This window comes from Apium graveolens, chromosome 6 (genome assembly GCF_009905375.1).
Source record: "Apium graveolens cultivar Ventura chromosome 6, ASM990537v1, whole genome shotgun sequence".
NCBI lineage: Eukaryota > Viridiplantae > Streptophyta > Magnoliopsida > Apiales > Apiaceae > Apium > Apium graveolens.
The window spans coordinates 246,365,216-246,386,270 of NC_133652.1; the positions used below are offsets into that span (position 1 = coordinate 246,365,216).

Genomic DNA, 21,055 nt, shown 5'->3' on the forward strand with positions numbered 1-21,055 from the left:
TGCCCAAAATTTGGTATAAACAATATTCAGATTAAGATGAGCAGAATCAAAGGAGAAATGCCTGAAATCTAGGAAAAAGATAAGATTGACTTTCCATAAATAGAAGGCGCGCCCAAAGATTGTGCCCCATTGACTGAGTAGCTGATTAACGGTTGTGATTATCATGTACTAAAGGCGCTCCCTCAAATATGGTAGAGGAGGCGCGCCTAATTATTGAAAAGGAGGAGAGAAATTTCTTAATTGAAACCTGTTCTGTGGTGAGCCTTAGGGCGCGCCTTGGGCAAGGAAGGCTCCCTGGACGGATTGCTTGGACATGATTGCTTTGACAGACCTACACTTTGGCCCGGACAGAATTGGAGCGAGCCCTAACGATGAATAATTTAGGGCGCACCCTATGATGTAGAATGATATAGGAAGAGACCAAAGGCTGATGACACAGGGTGTCGCCAACATACAGGAATGTAAGGGCGCGCCCTTAACTTCTACTTGACATATAAATGCAACTTTGATAGGCTGCTTGGATGGATTCTCTGGAAGATTCAAGGAAGATGGAGAATGTTATTACTAACCTATTTGATGCAGGTACTCTATTGAAGAACTCCTTCCTGTAGCATATCTACAGGAAAGGCGGTGTCCGTGGTCAGAGACCTCCAGGGGTATGCCTGGACTGAAGACCTCCTCCTGTAGTCAATGGGTATCCTCGTTGGGGATGTGAGGTGAAACCTGGTGTGTGCTTTAGGAGCTCTGTATCTGTAGTCAACGGGTGTCCTCGTTGGGAGACTTTGGAGTATCCTGCACTTTGCACCCAAAAGCTTGGGATCACTTGTCCTGCAATCTGGTAGGGGCTCCTTAACGGGGGACAAGAATGCGTCGAACATTTGGGGTGAACCACGGCTATACCTGCGTCCGCGGACTAGAGAAACAGCTGGTAGCGGAGGGTTATCCTTGGCCAGGGAGATGCCTTATCCGTAAAGTCTCGAAGTCGCGGACGAGCCTTGGGCCTTTGTGGTTGGGCCTCATCGGCGGACATTCCTAAAGCTAGTAGAAGACGGTTTCCATTAGGTTTCCTACTGGGCCTCGGGATAAGAAATCTAAGCCCATTAGGTTTCTTGTTCCCCAAGAACTACGTGGGTTTGATCCCCTATAAATAGGGATACGTAGGCACATTGTGAAGGGTCAGAAGCGAGAGCGCAAAGGAGCCACCACTAACCTTAAGCAATCTCAGCCCCCAATAATCACCACCACCAAACACTGTTCATCTTTTCCGACGAATACTGTACATCGGATTCATCGGTTACTGCTCACATTTCCGACGAAGAACTGCCATCACAGATCTTATTTCTAGCTACTAACCTCAAGTTTTGTTGTTACCAAATTCTTCCGTCAACAAATTGGCGCTAGAAGGAGGGGCTAATCAAGATCTACATCTGGGAGGAAGAATGTCTCAATATCATGATGGAAGTTTTTATGATGGAAGTTCTGAAGAAGATTCTGATCATCGCTATGAATATGAACCCTACGTTCCGCCAATGACTGATCGTCCCACGCCGGATGTTGGAGGACAGCCACCTGTGCTCATCAGCAATGCCGACTTGTTGGAACAACTGTATCGCATGGGCGATGCTTTGAATGGTTTCGATTCAAGGTTGAGCACTGTGGAACGGCGCAAGTCCAGGAGGGGTCTTCGCCACAACCGAGCGGCTCATACACTTGGAAAAGCACCCAAGACGGATAGGGATGTCTCAGCCGGCCATGGCCGTGCTGAAGGAGGGCGTGTGCTGATAACCCCGCGACGCCTGGACTATTCTAATGACACGTCCCCAATCATCGAGCTAGTGGAAGAAGATGCTGATGGACGGGAAATTCTGCGGACAGACACCCGGGGAGCCACCCATCCGCACCGGTCTGGACGTAGTCTCGAGGAGCGCCGAAAGGCGGAATCGATGCTGGAGAATCAGCAACAAAGCTTCGCAGCTTTGAAAGATCGCTTGGGGATTCACTTGGGCAATGATGATTTGAGAATAATGTTACTTGAATGGAAAAAAGAAGCTGATCATAGAGATGTGACTCCCCATGATACAACGCGTGTGCCCCTGAATTCCCAAGAAAATCGGGAGCGGCACCGCGATCCAACGCGTGTGCCCCTGAATTCCCAGGAAAATCAGGAGCGGCACCGCGATCCAACGCGTGTGCCCCTGAATTCCCAGGAAAATCGGGAGCGGCACCGCGATCATGAGAGAGCTCCTCCCCGCAGATCGCTAGATCGATATGGGCGTGGGTATGGAACGATCGTTGGAGAAGGCCTCAATGGTGAGGAAGAGGTGGAGGCCGAGGTAGATATTTAGAGGGATACTGTCGCGATAATTACCGCGGTCACCTTGATTCCCGCTGGAATAACCAAGCAGATGGCTATGATTATGCGGAACATGATGATCACAGAAATGTAGGAAACTATGATCGCGGTACGGCCCGGGGCCGTGGCCAAGGTGGAGAAGAGAATCAAGGACGAAATCCTGAAATAATTGTGATAGCCGAAGACGCCCAGAATACGAACCAGCAGCAAGCCCCCCGGAGGGAATCAAGTGGAGGTACCTCCATTACAGCCCCAAGGTCCGCAGCCTCAAATGCAGACCATCCCAGGCGTGGGAACATTCAATGTGGGAGACTTGAAAAGGCTACTTAACCACCTGGAAGGTAGGGTGATGGCCACAGCCGAAATCCCTTCCCCATTTTCGGTGGCAGTAAGAGAGGCACAATTGCCGGCCGGATATCGCAACACTACTAGCGATATCCGTTTCCACGGAAACTCAGATCCGGTGGAATTTCTGGGCCGTTTTAATATAGAGATGGATGTGTACCAAGTCTCGGACTTGGCTCGATGCCGTCTCTTGGCGGCAACCTTTAGAGAAAGCGCCCATCACTGGTTTCAAAAGCTCGGGCCAGGAGTGATCACCTCATGGGATCAAATGAAAACTCTGTTCTTAACCAAGTTCCAAGCCGCGGTGAGATACACGCCCTCTGTCACAACTCTTGCCAATGTTAGGCAAAGAGAAAATGAAAGCTTGACATCATACTTCAAGAGGTTCAATGCTGAGTCTACTAGCGTGAGGGGGGCATCAGACGAAGCCCTGAAAAGCTTCTTGATCGCGGGATTAAGGGTTGGCTCGGACTTTTGGAAGCACTTGCAAGGGAAAGACCCGGCTACTCTGGCAGACATCTTCGCTTTGGCAGAATCTTTTAAAGCTATAGAACAATCTCTAGCAGAGATGCAACCGACTTCACAGTCAAGTCAGAGAAGCAAAGGAAGGAAGAGAGATAGGTCTCCAAGCCCAAGGTACCGAAGAAGTAGTCGAAGCCCAGACCGGGTGAATACAGCAAGCACAAGGAGGGGATGGAGTCCTCCCTCAAACTATGATTACAGGACAAGCCGGTACACACCTTTGGTCGCATCTATCGAGCATATCTACGAAGTAAACAAGAATAAAGGGCTATTTAGAAAACCTGAAGCTTTATCGTCATGGCAAAGGAAAGACAAGAAAAAATATTGCGAATACCATGAATCATGTGGACATAACACACATGAGTGCCGAAATCTAAAGGATGAAATCGAAGCGCTTATCAAGGAAGGATACCTCGGAGAATGGGTAGTCAAGGAAGTAAGGAAGCACAAGGATGACAGAACAAGGGAAGAGGAAAGACGAGCCCCGCGCGGGGCAAACAATGATACCCTGGAGGAAAATAAATTTGTTAAGAATGGAAGTATCCGAATAATCTACGGGGGAGATCCTGAGATGGAATGCAACAACCTAGCCTTGGTAAAATACGCTAGGGAAGCCCGGTCCAGGCCTCTCACAGATATTCATAGGGTGGAAACTCGGCCACCCAAGGTGTTTAAGGGTGAGTCCATGGATATCACCTTCAGAGAAGCAGATGCCCGATGGGTACATCATCCCCACAATGATGCGCTGGTTATTTCCATCCAAATCGGAACCAAGAACGTCCATAGAGCCTTCGTGGATAATGGAAGCTCGGCAAACATCCTCTATTATAGCACCTTCAAAAGGATGGGACTACCTGATCAAGATATGTCTGGGGAAGACTCGTGGGTCTATGGTTTTTCAGGCGCAGGAGTTAGAGTCATGGGGTCGATTCGGCTGCCATGTACTCTGGGGGAGAGCCTATTGTCGGTAACAAAGATGCTTGAATTTAAGGTCCTGAATCAGGAATCGTCCCACACCGTGTTATTGGGACAACCTTTTCTGCGGGAGATGAGAGTCATCACTTCAATTCATCACTTAACTATTAAATTTCCAATGCCAAATGGGGTGGGAAGTATAAAGGGTTCCCAGTATGACTCTCGGGAGTGCTACAGGTAAGCTATGAAAGGCTTTAGGAAAGACTCCCACGCCGAAGATACTCCGGACGTAGATCGGGAGAAAAGCATTGAGCAACCAACCGAGGAAATCCGAATCCACTATTATGTTGAGCAAGAAGATGAACATCCCTCTGAGTTGCCCCCGACAATGTTGTACTTGGAAGACACAATCAGAATTGAGATGTTGGAAGAAGAGGAGGCGATGGATACCATAGTCCAAGCAGATTTCCATGGGGAACGTTTAGAAGGAAGATTTGATGTCTTGCAAAGCCTCCAACGGGGTGATGCCCTTCCCCCTGCAGGAGCACCCTTGCCCGCAAAACATACTGAAAAAGTTGATGCCTCTACTACGCAAGGCGCACCTCCTAAAGGGGATGCACCCTCTCTACAAGACAATGAGATCCATGATTCGTCTAACTTGGATCCCCGGATACCAATGCCGGCTAGAAAAGATGGGGCCAGCAGAGGACACGACTGAAATCCCTGTTGATGAAAAAGACCCGAGTAAGGTTTTGTGAATAGGGTCCCAGTTAGCACCAAAGTTAAAGGAAAGTCTTTCAATATTTCTGTTGGCGAACCTTGATGTATTTGCACGGAGCCATTCTGATATGGTGGGAATTGATCCAGAAATAATGTGCCACCGATTGAATATCGACCCCAAGCATAAGGGGGTTCGACAAAAATGAAGGGCCGTAAGCGGAGAAAGAGCTATAGCCCTAGCAGAGGAAATAGAGAGGCTCCTAGACGTCGGACTAATTCGGGAATCTTTCTACCCAGAATCGCTAGCAAACCCGGTGTTGGTAAAAATGCCCAACGGCAAATGGAGAACGTGCGTGGACTTCACCGACCTGAATAAAACATACCCGAAAGATTATTTTCCCCTACCAAGAATTGATCAGTTGGTCGACGCCACGGCAGGACATGCTTTACTTAGCTTCATGGATGCATAATCCGGGTATAACCAGATCCTTATGTATGAGCCTGATTAGGAGCACACCTCTTTCATCACTGATAGAGGGCTCTACTGCTATATCGGATTGCCATTTGGTCTGATCAACGCCGGTGCCACTTATCAAATATTGGTAAACAAAATGTTCAAGAAGCAGATTGGGAAAACTATGGAAGTGTATGTGGATGAAATGCTCGTAAAATCGAAAAGGGTGGAAGATCACATCGCCGACTTAGCTGAAATGTTCCATATTCTGAGGAAATATAGGATGAAACTAAATCCGCAGAAGTGCGTGTTTGGCGTAGAGTCGGGGAAATTCTTGGGGTTCATGGTTAACCACCGGGGGATTGAGGCTAACCCGGCAAAAACAAAAGCCCTGCTAGACATGAAATCTCCCACCAGCATCAAACAGGTACAGAGTCTGACAGGAAGGATCGCGGCCCTAAATCAATTTGTGTCAAAATCGTCGGATAGGTGCAAAGAATTCTTCAAGGCAATCAAAGGAAGAAGGAAGGATTTTCTATGGACTCCTGACTGTGAAGAAGCTTTTCTGAAAATCAAAGAACAATTGGGAAATCCTCCTATGTTGGCCAAGCCAGAAGATGGAGAAACTTTGATTCTGTACATGGCGGTGTCTGAATATTCCGTCAGTGCCGTATTGGTAAAGGAAGAAGCAAGCCACCAGTGGCCTGTATACTATGTAAGCAAAAGGTTGTTGGACGCAGAAACCAGGTATACCAACATGGAAAAACTAGTATACGCTCTTATTCTTGCGGCACGAAAGCTAAGACCATATTTCAGGCTCACTGAATAGAAGTTCGCACCGCTTATCCGCTTCAGCATATTCTACATAAACCCGAATCGTCAGGAAGAATGTTAAAATGGGTCATGGAGCTAGGGCAGTTCGATTTGGAATATTGTCCTCACACAGCAATCAAAGGACAAGTATTGGCCGATTTCGTGCTTGAGTTCGATGAAGAAGTTGATGATAAGGCCATAGTGCTGGCAGAACCAACCTCGCAAGAGAGTCATCAGGATGAAAAGAAGCAGGAACTCCCCCACCCTTGGTGGACATTACATGTGGACGGGGCCGTAAACAACAACGGGTCAGGTGCCAGGATGGTCTTGATCACTCCGGAGGGGCACCGCTTGATGAGTGCTATCCATTTCAAGTTTTATGCTACCAACAATGATGCTGAGTATGAAGCCTTGATCAACGGTCTGAAATTAGCTTTGGAGGTAGGGGCCGTGAATTTGATAGTTCGGAGTGATTCCGAATTAGTTGTGAACCAGGTCAATGGAGGATTCCAAGCCCGGGGACCGCGGACGGAGCTATATATGAGATGTGCAAAACGCCTCCTGGAAAACTTTTCAAATGCCAGGCTAGAAAGTGTTCCGCGAGAAGAAAATAGTAATGCGGATGCTTAGGCCAAGATGGGTTCAAAAATGGAAAGCATTCAACTTGGATAAATCCCTTTGGGAATCCAGGAAATTCCAAGTATTCCGGAGGTGGAAGTGCTTCAAATGCAAGAAATCCCACAAGAAAACTGGATGACTCCCATCCATAACTATATTCAGACAGGAGCTGTACCAGAGGACAAACTACAGGCTCCACGCCTTCGGTACCAGGCCGCAAAGTACGTCGAATATGACGGGGTACTATACAAGAAGGGATTTAACCAGCCACTGTTACGTTATGTGGACATGGAAGAGGGAAATTATATTCTTAGAGAGGTGCACGAAGGGATTTGCGGCAATCACTCGGGGGGTGGTTCTTTAGCATTAAAAGTGCTCAGACAAGGATACTACTGGCCGACTATGAGGGAAGATGCTTTCAATTTTGTTCGGGCTTGTGATCCTTGCCAGCGGTTCACCAACTATTCCAACACCCCGACATCCACCATTACCTCATTAACAAGCCCCTGGCCTTTTGCCATGTGGGGAATTGATCTCATTGGAGAGTTACCCAAAACAAAGGGGGGTATGAAATACACCGTGGTGGCTGTGGACTACTTCACCAAATGGACAGAGGCTATGCTACTAGCCACGATCACGGCAAAGAAGATAAGAGATTTTGTGTTCAATTCCATAGTATGCAGGTTCGGCATCCCCTACAAACTCATCTCAGACAATGGGAAGCAATTTAATAGTAATTAGTTAAGGAAGCTTTGTGAGGACTTAAATATTAAAAAAGACTTCGCCGCGGTTTTTCATCTGCAGAGTAATGGTCAGACAGAAGCCATAAACAAAATCATAAAACATATCTTGAAGGCAAAATTAGAAGAGAAAAAAGGGGATTGGCCAGAAAAAATGCCCATGGTCGTCCTTTGGTCTTACAACACGACACCTAGGTCGACCACAGGTAAAACCCCTTTTCTACTGACCTATGGGTATGAGGCCATGGTTCCCGTGGAGGTAGGAGTAGGATCTCTACGGAGAGATGCGTTCATCGAGGAAGATGCGGAAGTTAACCAGAGGCTCCACTTGGATCTGTTAGATGAAGCCCGGGCGAACGCTCAATTGAAGCTCGCTGCGTATCAGCAGAAGGTCGCAAGGTATTTCAATAAAAAGGTAAAATCCGTACCGTTCAAGGTTGGAGATCTCGTGTTGCAAAAGGTTATGCCTAACACTAAGATAGCTCAGCACGTGGGTGCTTGGAGCTAATTGGGAAGGACCGTACAAAGTTAAAGCTATACTCTGGAAAGGGACTTATCGCTTAGAAGATCTGGATGGTAAACTTATTCCTCGAGCATGGAATGCAGAACATTTGCGGAAGTATTATCAATAGGGTATGGCTGTGTCCCCCTTATTTTCTTATTTTGATTCTTATGTAATAGGCTAGTAGCAAATAAATTCCTCCTAGCCTAGGGGGTAGTACATATGACCGCGAACCTTGGAACTAGCAGAAGGAAGAAAATTTTTTCAAATAATTTCCCCATAGAGCATAGTAGCCATGGGACTGGTGTAATTTACACACTAGAGCGCATTATCAATAAAAGAGAAAAGTTACTTCAAATTACTATATTTGCTTGACATGAAAATTCTCATTTGAAAAACATTAAAGGCGCGCCCTATGTTGAGGCGCGCCCTATCTGATAACTTCTGCTTCATAATCAAGATAGACATAGTAGACAAGAATGAAAGGAATAAATGCATATGGCCAGCAAAATAAGCTAAGGCAAAACCTCCCCAAATTAAGGCGCGCCTTTGGACTAATAAGTAAATTAAAATATTGCAAAGGTACTACTGGTAAGAAAAAGTACATATTATTTGCAATACGGCGCGCCCTCATATCTAAGCACTACAATAAGAGGGACGACAACAACTTCGAGATCATATAAAAGAAATCACCCACAAAGCATTATAAATAAATAAGCTCAGATAACAAAAGGCGTGCCTTGTAGCAACATCAGACATAATGAACTAACAAGATTTATGGTGATGCAAGGGCGCGCCATCGTGAAAATATAGGTCATGGCCAAGGAAAACATCAAAGTGCTTTAACAAACTTTTATAAGTACGAGAAAAGATAAAACTAGCATTGAGCCATACATGCAAAAGTCAAAAAGTAGCAGAAAAGTAAGTCATACAGCTTTGCACAACATCAAAAGAGGGCTGGCTCCTCAGAAGTATTCAAAATTTAAACTAAAATTAATCAAGGCGTGCCTTGATACTGGTTTGTTGGAGGAATAACTTGAAGAGGGATAGTGGGATCAGCTTCAGGCGCGTCCTTGGGGATTTCCTCTTGTGGCGCGCCCTCACCTTCTTTCTCCTCTAACCCAAGTTCTATTCTCCTTGCCTTGATTTCAGCAGCATGCTCTTTCTTAAATTCCACCATCTCAGCAACAGTCTCATCCCCAAACTTCTCAAAGGAGTAGTCAGGATCATTGGCCACAAAGCCAACTCTGTAGAAGTGAAAACCATTGGCAAATGCCTCATCAGATATTTCCCTCTTCTCATCAGGCCAGCCTAGTTTCTGCTGCTCCTCCAGATACTCAATCCTCAAGTTGGCTGCACCAAGCTCAATGTGGAGAGAGGTAGCCTTTTTGTTGGCAATCCCTAGCTGGGAAGTAAGATTGGCCACCTCATCCTTGAGAAAAAAGATCTCAGAGTCCTTAGCTTTGATGTCCTTGGCGTGTAGAAAGTCTTTATCTTTGAGGGTATTCCTCAAAATATTGTTGTCACCCTGCAGCCTCTCCAAGCGCGCCCCCTCTTCCAGTAGCTTGTCCACCACTCGAGTGGAGTGGATGAACAATTGGCAAGATGCCTTTATTGAAGCACGAGCGGTATCTCCCAAATCCATGGCTTGCCACTGCTCCACTTCTTCATCCGAAACATGAAGGGAACCCATGGGGCCAAGAGCATTCAAGGCAGTAGAAGAGCTAGAAGGCGCGCCCTCTGCTCTATGCCACTTAGGCACACCCTGTTTCTCTGTAAGATCAATTGTGGGCCTTTTCGGAGCAGGTGCTGTTTGAGGAATGGGAGCAGAAGTTGGGACGGATGTCTGTGCTGCAGGAGCATCTTTCTTTGACTTAGGCCTAGGCTTGTCACCAGGACGCGCCCCAAAAGATTTAGGGATTCTAGGAGGGGCCATTTCTGCACAAAACATGGAACATATTAGTTAAGCATGACAGTTAAGTATGTTGAACAGGGCAATAAATGAAAGCAATGGATAAAGACAATATTGATAAACATGTATAAAATGCTACGCCTACACTAAAAGGGCGCGCCCTGAAAGGTGGAGAGATTAAATGAACAAAACTTTATATCCAGTGTGATAATTAAAAAGTCGATAGAAGAGAAGTAGGACGCGCCAATAGTAGAAGGGCGCGCCGTTAGATTCTACGATTAATGAACCTGAAGGATCTTGGCCTTGTAAGGAGCCATCCTCTGTCTCTTCTTCTTCTTCTTCAGCTTCTTCTTTACTGTCTAAATCAACAACGTGAGAAACAGGAGCACCCTTCCTAAATTTTACATATTTACACTTCATTCCTACTTGATCAGAAAGGATTCCTACTCGCATCAAGTTGGTCCGGGTGACTAAGGTTTTTAAGTTCCACCTGTCAGCAGCCACTTTAAGGAGGGCTTCAGCTCGTTTTTTGGGCTCGCCCTTAAGAGGTTGGGCCACTGGTCTGTCTGAAAAAGTATAAGGATGAGAAAAGAAAGAAAAAATATAGATATAACGCAAGGAAAGAAACGAAAGGGCGCGCCCTTACTTGGTGACTTGTTAAATCTTATCCTTATTCTGGGAACGTCGTACAGATAAAAGTAGTTTTCCTTCCAACCTTTTTCATGGCTAAGCTTGCCTGAGGAAAAACCCTTCTTGTTGTGCTGTTTGTCCACCACCAAATAGTAGTACCCATGGTCAGATTTTCTTAGATTGAAAAAATAAGCAACTTCTGCCATTAACGGATGAGGAAAACCCAAGTCCATGTAGAGAATGAATAGAGCCAGGATAAACTTATAGCTGTTGGGAGAAAGTTGGAGTGGAGCCACGTCGTACAGTTCTATCACTTCCCTAAGGTAGGGATGTAAGGGCGCGCCTATACCCAAAGATACCAGCTTGGGGCTGGTCACCATTCTGGGAATTTTAAAGTTTCTCCTATAATTGAAGATATGGGGCCGCATCATGCTTAAAGGGCGCGCCCATATGCCCACCATGTCATAAAATTCCATGAGCCATCCCAGTTGCTCATCTGAACAAGCTGAGGACAGGCCCATGCAGAAAAGCTTCCCGTGCTCCTTCCTGAAACGTTTCTTTTGCATGGCTCAAATTCGTCCCAATCAAAGTCTAATTCACTATCAGAAACTTCCCAGTGTTGGAAGGGAATTGGAGAAGGCTCAGGAGAGGTAGAAAATTGGAAGGAGTCCTCGTCAAGGAAATTTTCTTCATCACGTAGAGATGACACACTTACTTCAGGCGCGCCCTCGGGGACGGGAGAAGTAGGCGCGCCTTCTGTTTGTTGAGGAGATGGGCTTGGGGATACAGCTTTGTAGGATACTTTGGAAGGTCCTGCACCTACGTTGACACCCCTCTCAACGCCTCTATATCTGTCGGCATTTAAACTCTCAAACCAATCGTCATCGTCTAGTTTTGTACTAATAGGGGCGGGAGACCTCTCTTTTTGGACTAGTTTATGTTTCCCGCGTCTGCGAGATAAAGGAGTGTTGTCCGTGGACAAGCTGTCTGAAAAATCCGCCATTAAGAAACCCTTTTTAGAATCTTGAAGAAGGCGCGCCACCCGGTTTAGGAATGCGGGAGTATGGTGAGCGTCTGGAGGCTGGGGGTCGAAGTAATCGTTTGGGGGAGCGTAGATCCCTAAATTGGTAAGGAAATCCTTGAAAGGGTAGAAAGGAGAGGACGCGCCCTCGTCTTCCAGCTGTCAAAAAAACCAAAAGAAATTTTGAGGGCGTGCCCCATACAAAAGAATGAGATACAAAAGTGTAAAGGAAATGGGATAGATAGGTGGGGGGTGTAAGAGAAGAGTACTTTCTATGATCTATGTCAGCTCCCTTCTAAGATAAGCCTTCTAACAAGGGGTGCGCCATCAAGAAAATCTTAGCCTATTAATAAGTCTTTTTTATTATAACAGGCACGCCCTATTCTGGTCATGAACAGATTATAAGCCAAAGATATGGTGCGTCCTATGTTGCTGGTGGATTCTAAAAGCATGGTTATGTGCAAATTGTCAGTAACGATTGAAATTCTCAAAAACACAAATTTAGAAGTTAGACCCATTGATTTTGGATCTAAAGCAATAAAATTTGAAATTATACATATACATACACATATACATACACATATACATACACCATTTCATGTATATTATCAAGAACAGAAATAGGAACATGACATGTAGAGTGATTTACTTAATGAAATTCAGAAATACGAGAGGCTAGTTATACCTTTTCGAATGGGGAAGAAGTTGGCTGGAAAAGATTTGGGGAATGATAACAGAGAAGACTGGTTCCGAGTGAAACAATGTCGTTGGTTTTTGGAGCCTTCGGGAGGAGAGAGAAAGTAAGAAAAAGGGGGGAGAGTAAAAGTAAAAGAAAAATGACTGATTGAGACTAGTATTTATAGTAAAAGAGTGACAGCTGTCAAAACGGTCACATCAATTGTGAATCCCTAAATACCGAGGAGAACTGCTTCTAAATCGTTTAAACTTCTAGGACGCACCCTATTCAAGGCGCGGCTTATTATATATTCATTAAAACTTTAAAGGGAAAAATTGTAAGATCCGCCCTGACTAGGGCGCGCCCTATAATAAAAATATATATTGGAAGATTTGTTTATACGAATTTCGATAAAGATGAAGAGAAATTGCAATCCCATTTTCAATAGCATATGAAATTTGGGGGGTAGTTGTTATGCCCAAAATTTGGTATAAACAATATTCAGATTAAGATGAGCAGAATCAAAGGAGAAACGCCTGAAATCTAGGAAAAAGATAAGATTGACTTTCCATAAATAGAAGGCGCGCCCAAAGATTGCGCCCCATTGACTGAGTAGCTGATTAACGGTTGTGATTATCATGTACTAAAGGCGCGCCCTCAAATATGGTAGAGGAGGCGCGCCCAATTATCGAAAAGGAGGAGAGAAATTTCTTAATTGAAACATGTTATGTGGTGAGCCTTAGGGCGCGCCTTGGGCAAGAAAGGCTCCTTGGACGGATTGCTTGGACATGATTGCTTTAACAGACCTACACTTTGGACCGGACAGAATTGGAGCGAGCCCTAACGATGAATAATTTAGGGTGCGCCCTATGATGTAGAATGATATAGGAAGAGACCAAAGGCTGATGACACAGGGTGGCGCCGACATACAGGAATGTTAGGGTGCGCCCTTAACTTCTACTTAACATATAAATGCAACTTTGATAGGCTGCTTGGATGGATTCTCTGGAATATTCAAGGAAGATGGAGAATGTTATTACTAACCTATTTGATGCAGGTACTCTATTGAAGAACTCCTTCCTGTAGCATATCTACAGAAAAGGCGGTGTCCGTGGTCAGAGACCTCCAGGGGTATGCCTGGACTGAAGACCTCCTCCTATAGTCAATGGGTGTCCTCATTGGGGATGTGAGGTGAAACCTGGTGTGTGCTTTGGGAGCTCTGTCTCTGTAGTCAACGGGTGTCCTCGTTGGGAGACTTTAGAGTATCCTGCACTTTGCACCCAAAAGCTTGGGATCACTTGTCCTGCAATCTGGTAGGGGCTCCTTATCGGGGGACAAGAATGCTTCCAACATTTGGGGTGAACCACGGCTATACCTGCGTCCGCGGACTAGAGAAACAGCTGGTAGCGGAGGGTTATCCTTGGCCAGGGAGATGCCTTATCCGTGAAGTCTCGAAGCCACGGACGAGCCTTGGGCCTTTGTGGTTGGGCCTCATCGGCGGACATTCCTAAAGCTAGTAGAAGACGGTTTCCAGTAGGTTTCCTACTGGGCCTCGGGATAAGAAATCTAAGCCCATTAGGTTTCTTGTTCCCCAAGAACTACGTGGGCTTGATCCCCTATAAATAGGGGTACGTAGGCACATTGTGAAGGGTCAGAAGCGAGAGCGCAAAAGAGCCACCATTAACCCTAAGCAATCTCAGCCCCCAATAATCATCACCACCAAACACTGTTCATCTTTTTCGACGAATACTGTACATCGGATTCATCGGTTACTGTTCACGTTTCCGACGAAGAACTGCCATCACAGATCTTGTTTTCGGCTACTAACCTCAAGTTTTGTTGTTCCCAAATTCCTCCGTCAACAGTAGGCAATGGCAAATTAAGCAACTATTTAGCAAAACAGAAAAGAAAACATTAAGCAATTGAGAAATTTCCTACCTTGTAAAGCATAGTAAGCTTGCGACTTGATGAGTCAATATGTGCACTGGCATGATAATTTCTCACACCAACTATGTTATTTATATTACAACTCTGAGCAGTATCTCTATGAGCTAACGCGGTCAGCTCATGAAAGTGAGTTGCAAACAGTGTAGGTGCTTTGATCTCTTGAACAAGATGCTCACATATAGCAATGACAAACCTGTTACTAATAATAAATAATTAGTTAATGAATATAATTGTAACTTGAATATTTGATCCCAAAGTATGAATATAGTTATCTGTTTACATCTATCTTTAATATAATTAACATAACAAGTATATAGTAAGACACAATTACGCACTACAATCAGTTTCAAAGTCAATGCTCTTGGAAACAATAGCTCAAATAATTGTATAGTTCAAATGTACCCAGATAGCTCCATTTTATGATCTAAACATTTGAACTGAAGTGTACATATTTTATCAATTCTGTGTATATATTATGATACGATCTTTTAAAAAAAATACCTGAAAGAAATCGCTTCACCAATTATTCTACAAACACATTAGCATACCAATTAATTCATAAGTGAAAGTAATGGACATACCCTCCACCTAGCATCTGTACTTGTAGACACATATCATCTACCACAGCTCTCATTTGCTCATCAAATTAAGTTTCTTGAACAGTCAACAATCTGAATTTACAAAAATAGGAATCATAAAAACTGATCTCCAACGTTAACTATGATATATTTTCACGGCACAAGTCTATTTAATACAAGATTCTTGGAGTTTAACCATATTATGTTGCAATATTACCAATCTTTTTATTATAATTAATCTTATAAAGGATTATCACTTCAAATAATTCAAGCATTGAAGAAAAAATTAACCAAATTTAATAGGAAAGTTTTAAAGAAATTAAGAAACAAAAAAAGATTAGACAGACAAAGTAACAAACAGAAAATGAGATCAAAATGAGAGTGAAAATAAGGCTTACAGACATGAGGGTCTAAATATTAACCATCAAAAAAAACAAAAAAAAACTTCAAACTATAAGCATATATGGAACATAAACAGATGACATGCAGACAAAGATTCACCAGAACATACATAGGAAAAAGAAGAAACTTACAAAAAAATTGTATGGTCAAAACTACAAAAAACACCATAAGACCATCCATAACAAAGCCGCCCGGCCCTACCGGATTAGGGACTTTCGTATCTGTTCGACCAGTCGGTCTCACAGTCAATAATAGCAGCCGGTTGAGATATTTCGTTTTCGAATTTCCTGCTATTACGTTCCTTTCATCGAACCAAACCTGGAGTTGATCTGCTCTGAGTCGACTTTAGACCTGGATCGACTACTGACCTCTATGCCGCCCTATCGGTGAGCAAAAGCAGAAAGTCGCTTTAATCGTTGTTTATGTGAAATCAAGGAGCAACAGGTTACAGCTCAGGCAGCTCTGGGAGTGATGCTACTTAACACGAATTTTAGCTAATCAACCCGACCTCTCACAACACAAACTCTTCAGAGCTTTTTTAACAACTGAATCACCTTGTTTCGTACACATTTTCACAGATCAAACCCAAAAATGCAGCCACTTCTTCTTTAAAATTCAAATTTTCATCTACTACTCTTCCTATGCGCAAACAATTGCAAAATTAGCAGACTGAGTAAACAACAAGTATGTGAAGGGTTTTTAGCACATAAACGCAACGAAAATGTAAATTTAAATCTTAAAAAAAACTGAAACCCTTCGCAGGATCCATGCGAAAAATAATATTTAATTCGTAGTTCAGTATGTTTACCTTAAGAAGCTTTACTTTAATGGAAAGATGAAGGTCTTTAATAGCGATCCAAGAACGATGAACGGAAATCCCTAGCAGCTGCTCCTCAAGTGTAAAGCACTCCACCGGTATCCACCAAGAGTACAATATGATGGAGGAGGAAGAGGTTGAGAGAATTAGTTGCCTCCCTCTTGTTCTACTTTAGAAATAGGGTTAATTATTTGGGTTTAGGCAAATAGGGTTTATAATAGTATATTTATAGGCAAAATTTTCAGCTGAAAATTTTCCATAAAGTATTATTATTATTAACCCTTTAATTGATTATTCTTCTTAACCAATTAACTAATAATTAAAACACCTTTTAATCATTAATCCCTTTTCTAAACACTTTAGAAAAATAATTCTCTCACTTGATTTAATTTCCAAAATTAAATTCTTAATTAATAATATTAAGAATTAATTAAATCTCATTTAATCAATTATTAAATCTGCTAATTAATTATTTATTTCACAAATGAATAATTACCAGCCATTATTAATTAATTCGTCCACCATTAAATCATTCTCTTTTATGGTGTGACCCTGTAGGTTCAATATTAAGCCGGTAGTAGAAATAAATAATAATAAAACTATTTTATCATTATTTATATAAATTCTCTAATTCATTAAATATGATTAATTAATAAATTAATCATATTTATTCTATATCGTGAGGGATACTTCTCAACATATCGCGACTATCCGGATAATACGAATTCACTGCTTAGAATACCAAGAACCTATTCAGTGAGTAGTTACCGTACAATTAATTCCTTCTACCTTGTAATGTCACGATTAAATATAAGGCATGGAACTTGTGTCAAGCCTATCTTATTTAATCATTTGCTTTCCCATTCACTATGCTTAGTTCTATTTAATGTAAATTAGAAACTCCTTTCTAATTTCATTCACTCTGACCAGAAATTCCTGAACTAGCATAAGTGGATCAGCATTGAACATTCTCTTCCTTCACTGGACGGGGTAGAACCTTTATTGATCATACAATATCTTCGTGTACAAATTCCTATACCCAATAGAGCCCTTATAATTGTCCCTGAACACTAAGAACTAAACCAAAGCATAGGTCAGTGTACACAAGATGACTATGATGACCTCAAGTCTAATGATACTTGTACAACTATCACTATGTGAACAACTGCTGACACGTGAGTGAACTCCATCAGTTATTCAGCTGTGTGAGTCATGTTCAGTGAACTTATTCTATAATAAGCACCTACATGCTAGCTATAGTGTCACCACACAAATGTCTATGAGAACAGACATCCTTCATAATGAAGCAAGCATAGTATGTACCGATCTTTGCGGATTACTAATTACCAGTTAGTAATCCTATGACCAGGAAATATTTAAGTTTAGAGTTATCATCTTTTAGGTCTCATTATTATGATCTCATCATATCAAAAAAAGGGGAATGTCAACGCATCTGGGAAAAAAACCATAAAAAGCTTTACTCTAAACTATGGTATATCTTATTTAAACACTTAAATAGATAAAGTCCGCAATAAAACCCAAACAAGTCTTTTATTAATATCAATGAAATCAAAACATATTACATAAAAGTTATTCCTAAATTATCATACATGATTGGACTCAGGACACATCTGTTTCAGTATGGTCTTTACCATACACAGACCAACCTAAACAGACAAAACTAGTTAACAAAAGTCACAAGTAAACCTGCAAACCAGAGGTGTAAACAAAGTAATGTCTAGTTCTATTGTTTACCCCACCATTCTCTAAATAAGGTTTCCATCAAAAAGCATATAAACAAAGCAAGATGCATACGATACCATCAGTTTTGGTGCAGAGCATGGAATTAAAATATTGATTTGTATTCTTTTAGTGCTATTATATAGGAATAGGTATACCGTTAGTTATAACTAATTGTAAATTATAATTATATTGGAACAAATAATGAAATAAAGAGAAAATGCAGATGTTTATTTCTTGCAACTTAACAAATGAAAAAACGTATAAGATGATTTTTAATGTAGCTTATCACAAACATAGCTAAAAACTAGCAACTATATCCTACAAACTTGATAAGACCTCCACTTATTCAAATTACTTCCTAATAAAATGTTAGCAGTCATATGACCACTTCAACTAATAGGCCTGACTATCAGACCTGGAAATAAATGGCTAGAATAACAATAATATAAATTAAGACAAAGTTTAGATTATTTCCCAACAAAATTCAACATGCCCCTTATTATCTTCATTTTCCTCTTTCGAAATAACCCTTTACCCCTTATTATAATACATACAAATCAGAGAACTTACCCGACACATTTTAAAAAAGCTCCGATTTGAGAAGAGAAAGCAAGCACCCGACTGCTAGAATCCTAATTTACTCCAAGAAAGCGGCTGCTAGAACCCATTTGCTGAACCAAGAAAAAAATCGCAATCTACAAACCCTAATTACTAGAATCCTAATTACGATCTTCAATCTCTGGCCCCATATGACCCCGGCTGAGAAACCTAATTTTCCTAATTTAAAACCTTAATTTCCCCAACTGAGAACCCATCGAGAGTGTTACTTGATAAAGTGTTTTAATAGAGTATTAATTGTGAGTGTATAAGAGAGTTAGTGGGTCAAAATTTGGTATTTTAATTTAAAAAGTAAAAAGAGCGGGTCAAAATTTTATTGTTGGGCGGTTTAATATTTTGTCAAATTTGGGCTAAATTTTGGCCCCTCATTATTACCGCCTAAATATTTAGGTCTATGGCAACACTAATTATAATATTAATACTAACACTATATTTTGTGTTAACATAGCAATTTATTTATGTCTATGATAACATCAGTTATCCTCTATTGCAACACAAAAAAGTGTAACCTAAGATCAAAATTTAGTGACTTAAGCCAACATTTTTGCTTGTAACATCAAAAAAGGTGTTGCTACAGGTCAAATATGGTATAGTGTCTCAACCGAAGATTAATGATATTCAGTCTAGCATTGTCCGACCAGCCATATCGGCTAATACCTTAGAGATCAAGTCGAGCACGCTCAGATGATATATAACTCAGTTCAGTTTGGGGGTTCTCCAACAGAGGACCCCAATATGCACATTAGAGATTTCATCGAGATCTGTGACACTTTCAAGTTCAATGGAGTTTCTGAAGATGCTATTAAGTTGAGGCTTTTCCTATTCTCTCTACGGGATAAAGCTAAGTGCTGGTTACATTCTCTACCACCAGGGTCTATCACCAAATGGGAGGATCTTGCTCAAAAGTTCTTAACTAAATTCTTTCCTACGGCGTAGACTACTGCAATCAGAAACGCACTTACTCAATTTGCGCAACAATATGGAGAATCTTTATGTGAGGCTTGGGATCACTACAAGGAGATGCTTATAAAGTGTCATCACCATGGGATGCCTGACTGGATGATCATTAACTGCTTTTATAATGGATTGGGTGCGATTTCTAGACCCATGCTTGATGCAGCATCGGGAGGAGCCTTATGGGCTAAAAGCTATGATGAAGCTTACGAATTGATTGAGCTGATGGCTACCAATGAATACCAGAACCCAACTCAAAGACTACCTCAAGGCAAGGTAGCAGAAATTATGGAGGTAGATGCAGCTACTGCTATAGCTTCTCAGCTTAAAGCTTTAATGATGAAGGTGGATTCTTTGGCTAATTATGAAGTTAATCAGATCACTAGTGTCTGTGAGTTTTGTGTCGGTGCCCATGAGACAGAGCAGTGTGTTGTTTCTAGTGAATCAGCTCAGTTTGTAAGCAACTTTCAGAGGTCGCAGTAGCCTGTTCCAGCCACTTATCATCCCAACAACCGCAATCATCCTAACTTCACCTGGAGCAATACTCAGAATGCGATTCAGCAGCCTTATCAGCAATATGCAGTAAAGCAATATAACTCTCCTGGTTTTCAGCAACCGCAATATGCACCAAGACAACAACTCCAGCTGCAATAGTCAAATAAAAAATCTAAATTGGAGGAGTTGAGGCTCATGTGCAAGAGCCAAGCGGTTTCTATCAAGACCTTGGAGAATCAAATGGGGCAAATTGCCAACGCTTTGCTAAATCGTCAACCTAGTACACTCCCTAGTGACACTGCAGTACCAGGAAATTGGGAAGCTAAGAAGCAGGTGAAGGCAATTACATTGAGGTCTGGGAAAGTTGCAAATCCTGAAAAATCTCAAGTTTTGGAAGAAGAAGTTGTGGTTGAATAAGAAGTGCAGAAGGAAGCAGAAGTGGAACCAAGGAAGACTACTGTGGAACACACTCCTCCTGAGGGTAATACAAGGGAGAAACAGATATATCCTCCACCTACTTTTCCTAAAAGGCTGCAAAAGAAAAAGCTGGATAAGCAGTTTGAGAAATTTCTAGAGGTGTTCAAGAAACTTAATATCAATATACTTTTCGCTGAAGCTCTTGAACAGATGCCTAGTTATGCGAAGTTTATGAAAGGTATTCTTTCTCGGAAAGTGAAGCTTGATGACTTAGAGACAGTTTCTCTTACGGAGGAATGCAGTGCGGTGCTACAAAAGAAGTTGCCTCTGAAGCTTAAAGATCCTGGAAGCTTCACTATTCCTTGTACCATTGGAAAAGTGTCATTTGACAAATGCTTATGTGACTTGGGAGCTAGCATCAATCTGATGCCCTTTTCAATCTTCAAGATATTGGACTTACCTGATCCAAAGCCTACTTATATGACCTTGCAATTGGTCGGTCGATCTATTACATATCTACCAGGAATTGTGGAGGATGTCTTGGTCAAGGTAGAAAAACTCATATTTTCTGCTGATTTTGTAATTTTTGATTTCGAGGAGTATAAGAAGATTCCCATAATCTTGGGAAGACCTTTTTTGGCTACTGGCTGAACCTTGATTGATGTGTAGAAGGGTGAGCTTACTATGCGAGTGCTGGATCAGGATGTGACATTCAATGTTTTTAATGCCATAAAATTCCCGACTGAAAATGAGGAGTGCTTAAAAGTGGAGTTGGTCGATTTTGTGGTTACTTTAGAACTTGATCAAATGCTAAGTATGATGCCTTAGAGAAGGCCTTTTTGGGGAATTCAGATAGTGAAGAT

The 21,055-nt window shown here is 42.2% G+C and overlaps 2 protein-coding genes and 1 non-coding gene across 3 annotated transcripts; 2 read left to right on the top strand and 1 right to left on the bottom strand.

The window, feature by feature from the left end:
- The first annotated feature begins 2,702 nt into the window (after positions 1-2,702).
- On the top strand, positions 2,703-4,376 carry LOC141665866 (uncharacterized). Its single transcript, XM_074471850.1, has one exon. The coding sequence runs from the start codon at positions 2,703-2,705 to the stop codon at positions 4,374-4,376; it is 1,674 nt and encodes a 557-aa protein (XP_074327951.1).
- Positions 4,377-6,212: 1,836 nt separating this feature from the next.
- LOC141665867 (uncharacterized) lies at positions 6,213-6,752 on the top strand. Its single transcript, XM_074471851.1, has one exon. The coding sequence runs from the start codon at positions 6,213-6,215 to the stop codon at positions 6,750-6,752; it is 540 nt and encodes a 179-aa protein (XP_074327952.1).
- A 12,516-nt stretch (positions 6,753-19,268) lies between these two features.
- On the bottom strand, positions 19,269-19,375 carry LOC141669297 (small nucleolar RNA R71). Its single transcript, XR_012553584.1, has one exon. It is a non-coding gene; the product is annotated as a small nucleolar RNA R71 (small nucleolar RNA).
- Between the last annotated feature and the right edge of the window lie 1,680 nt (positions 19,376-21,055).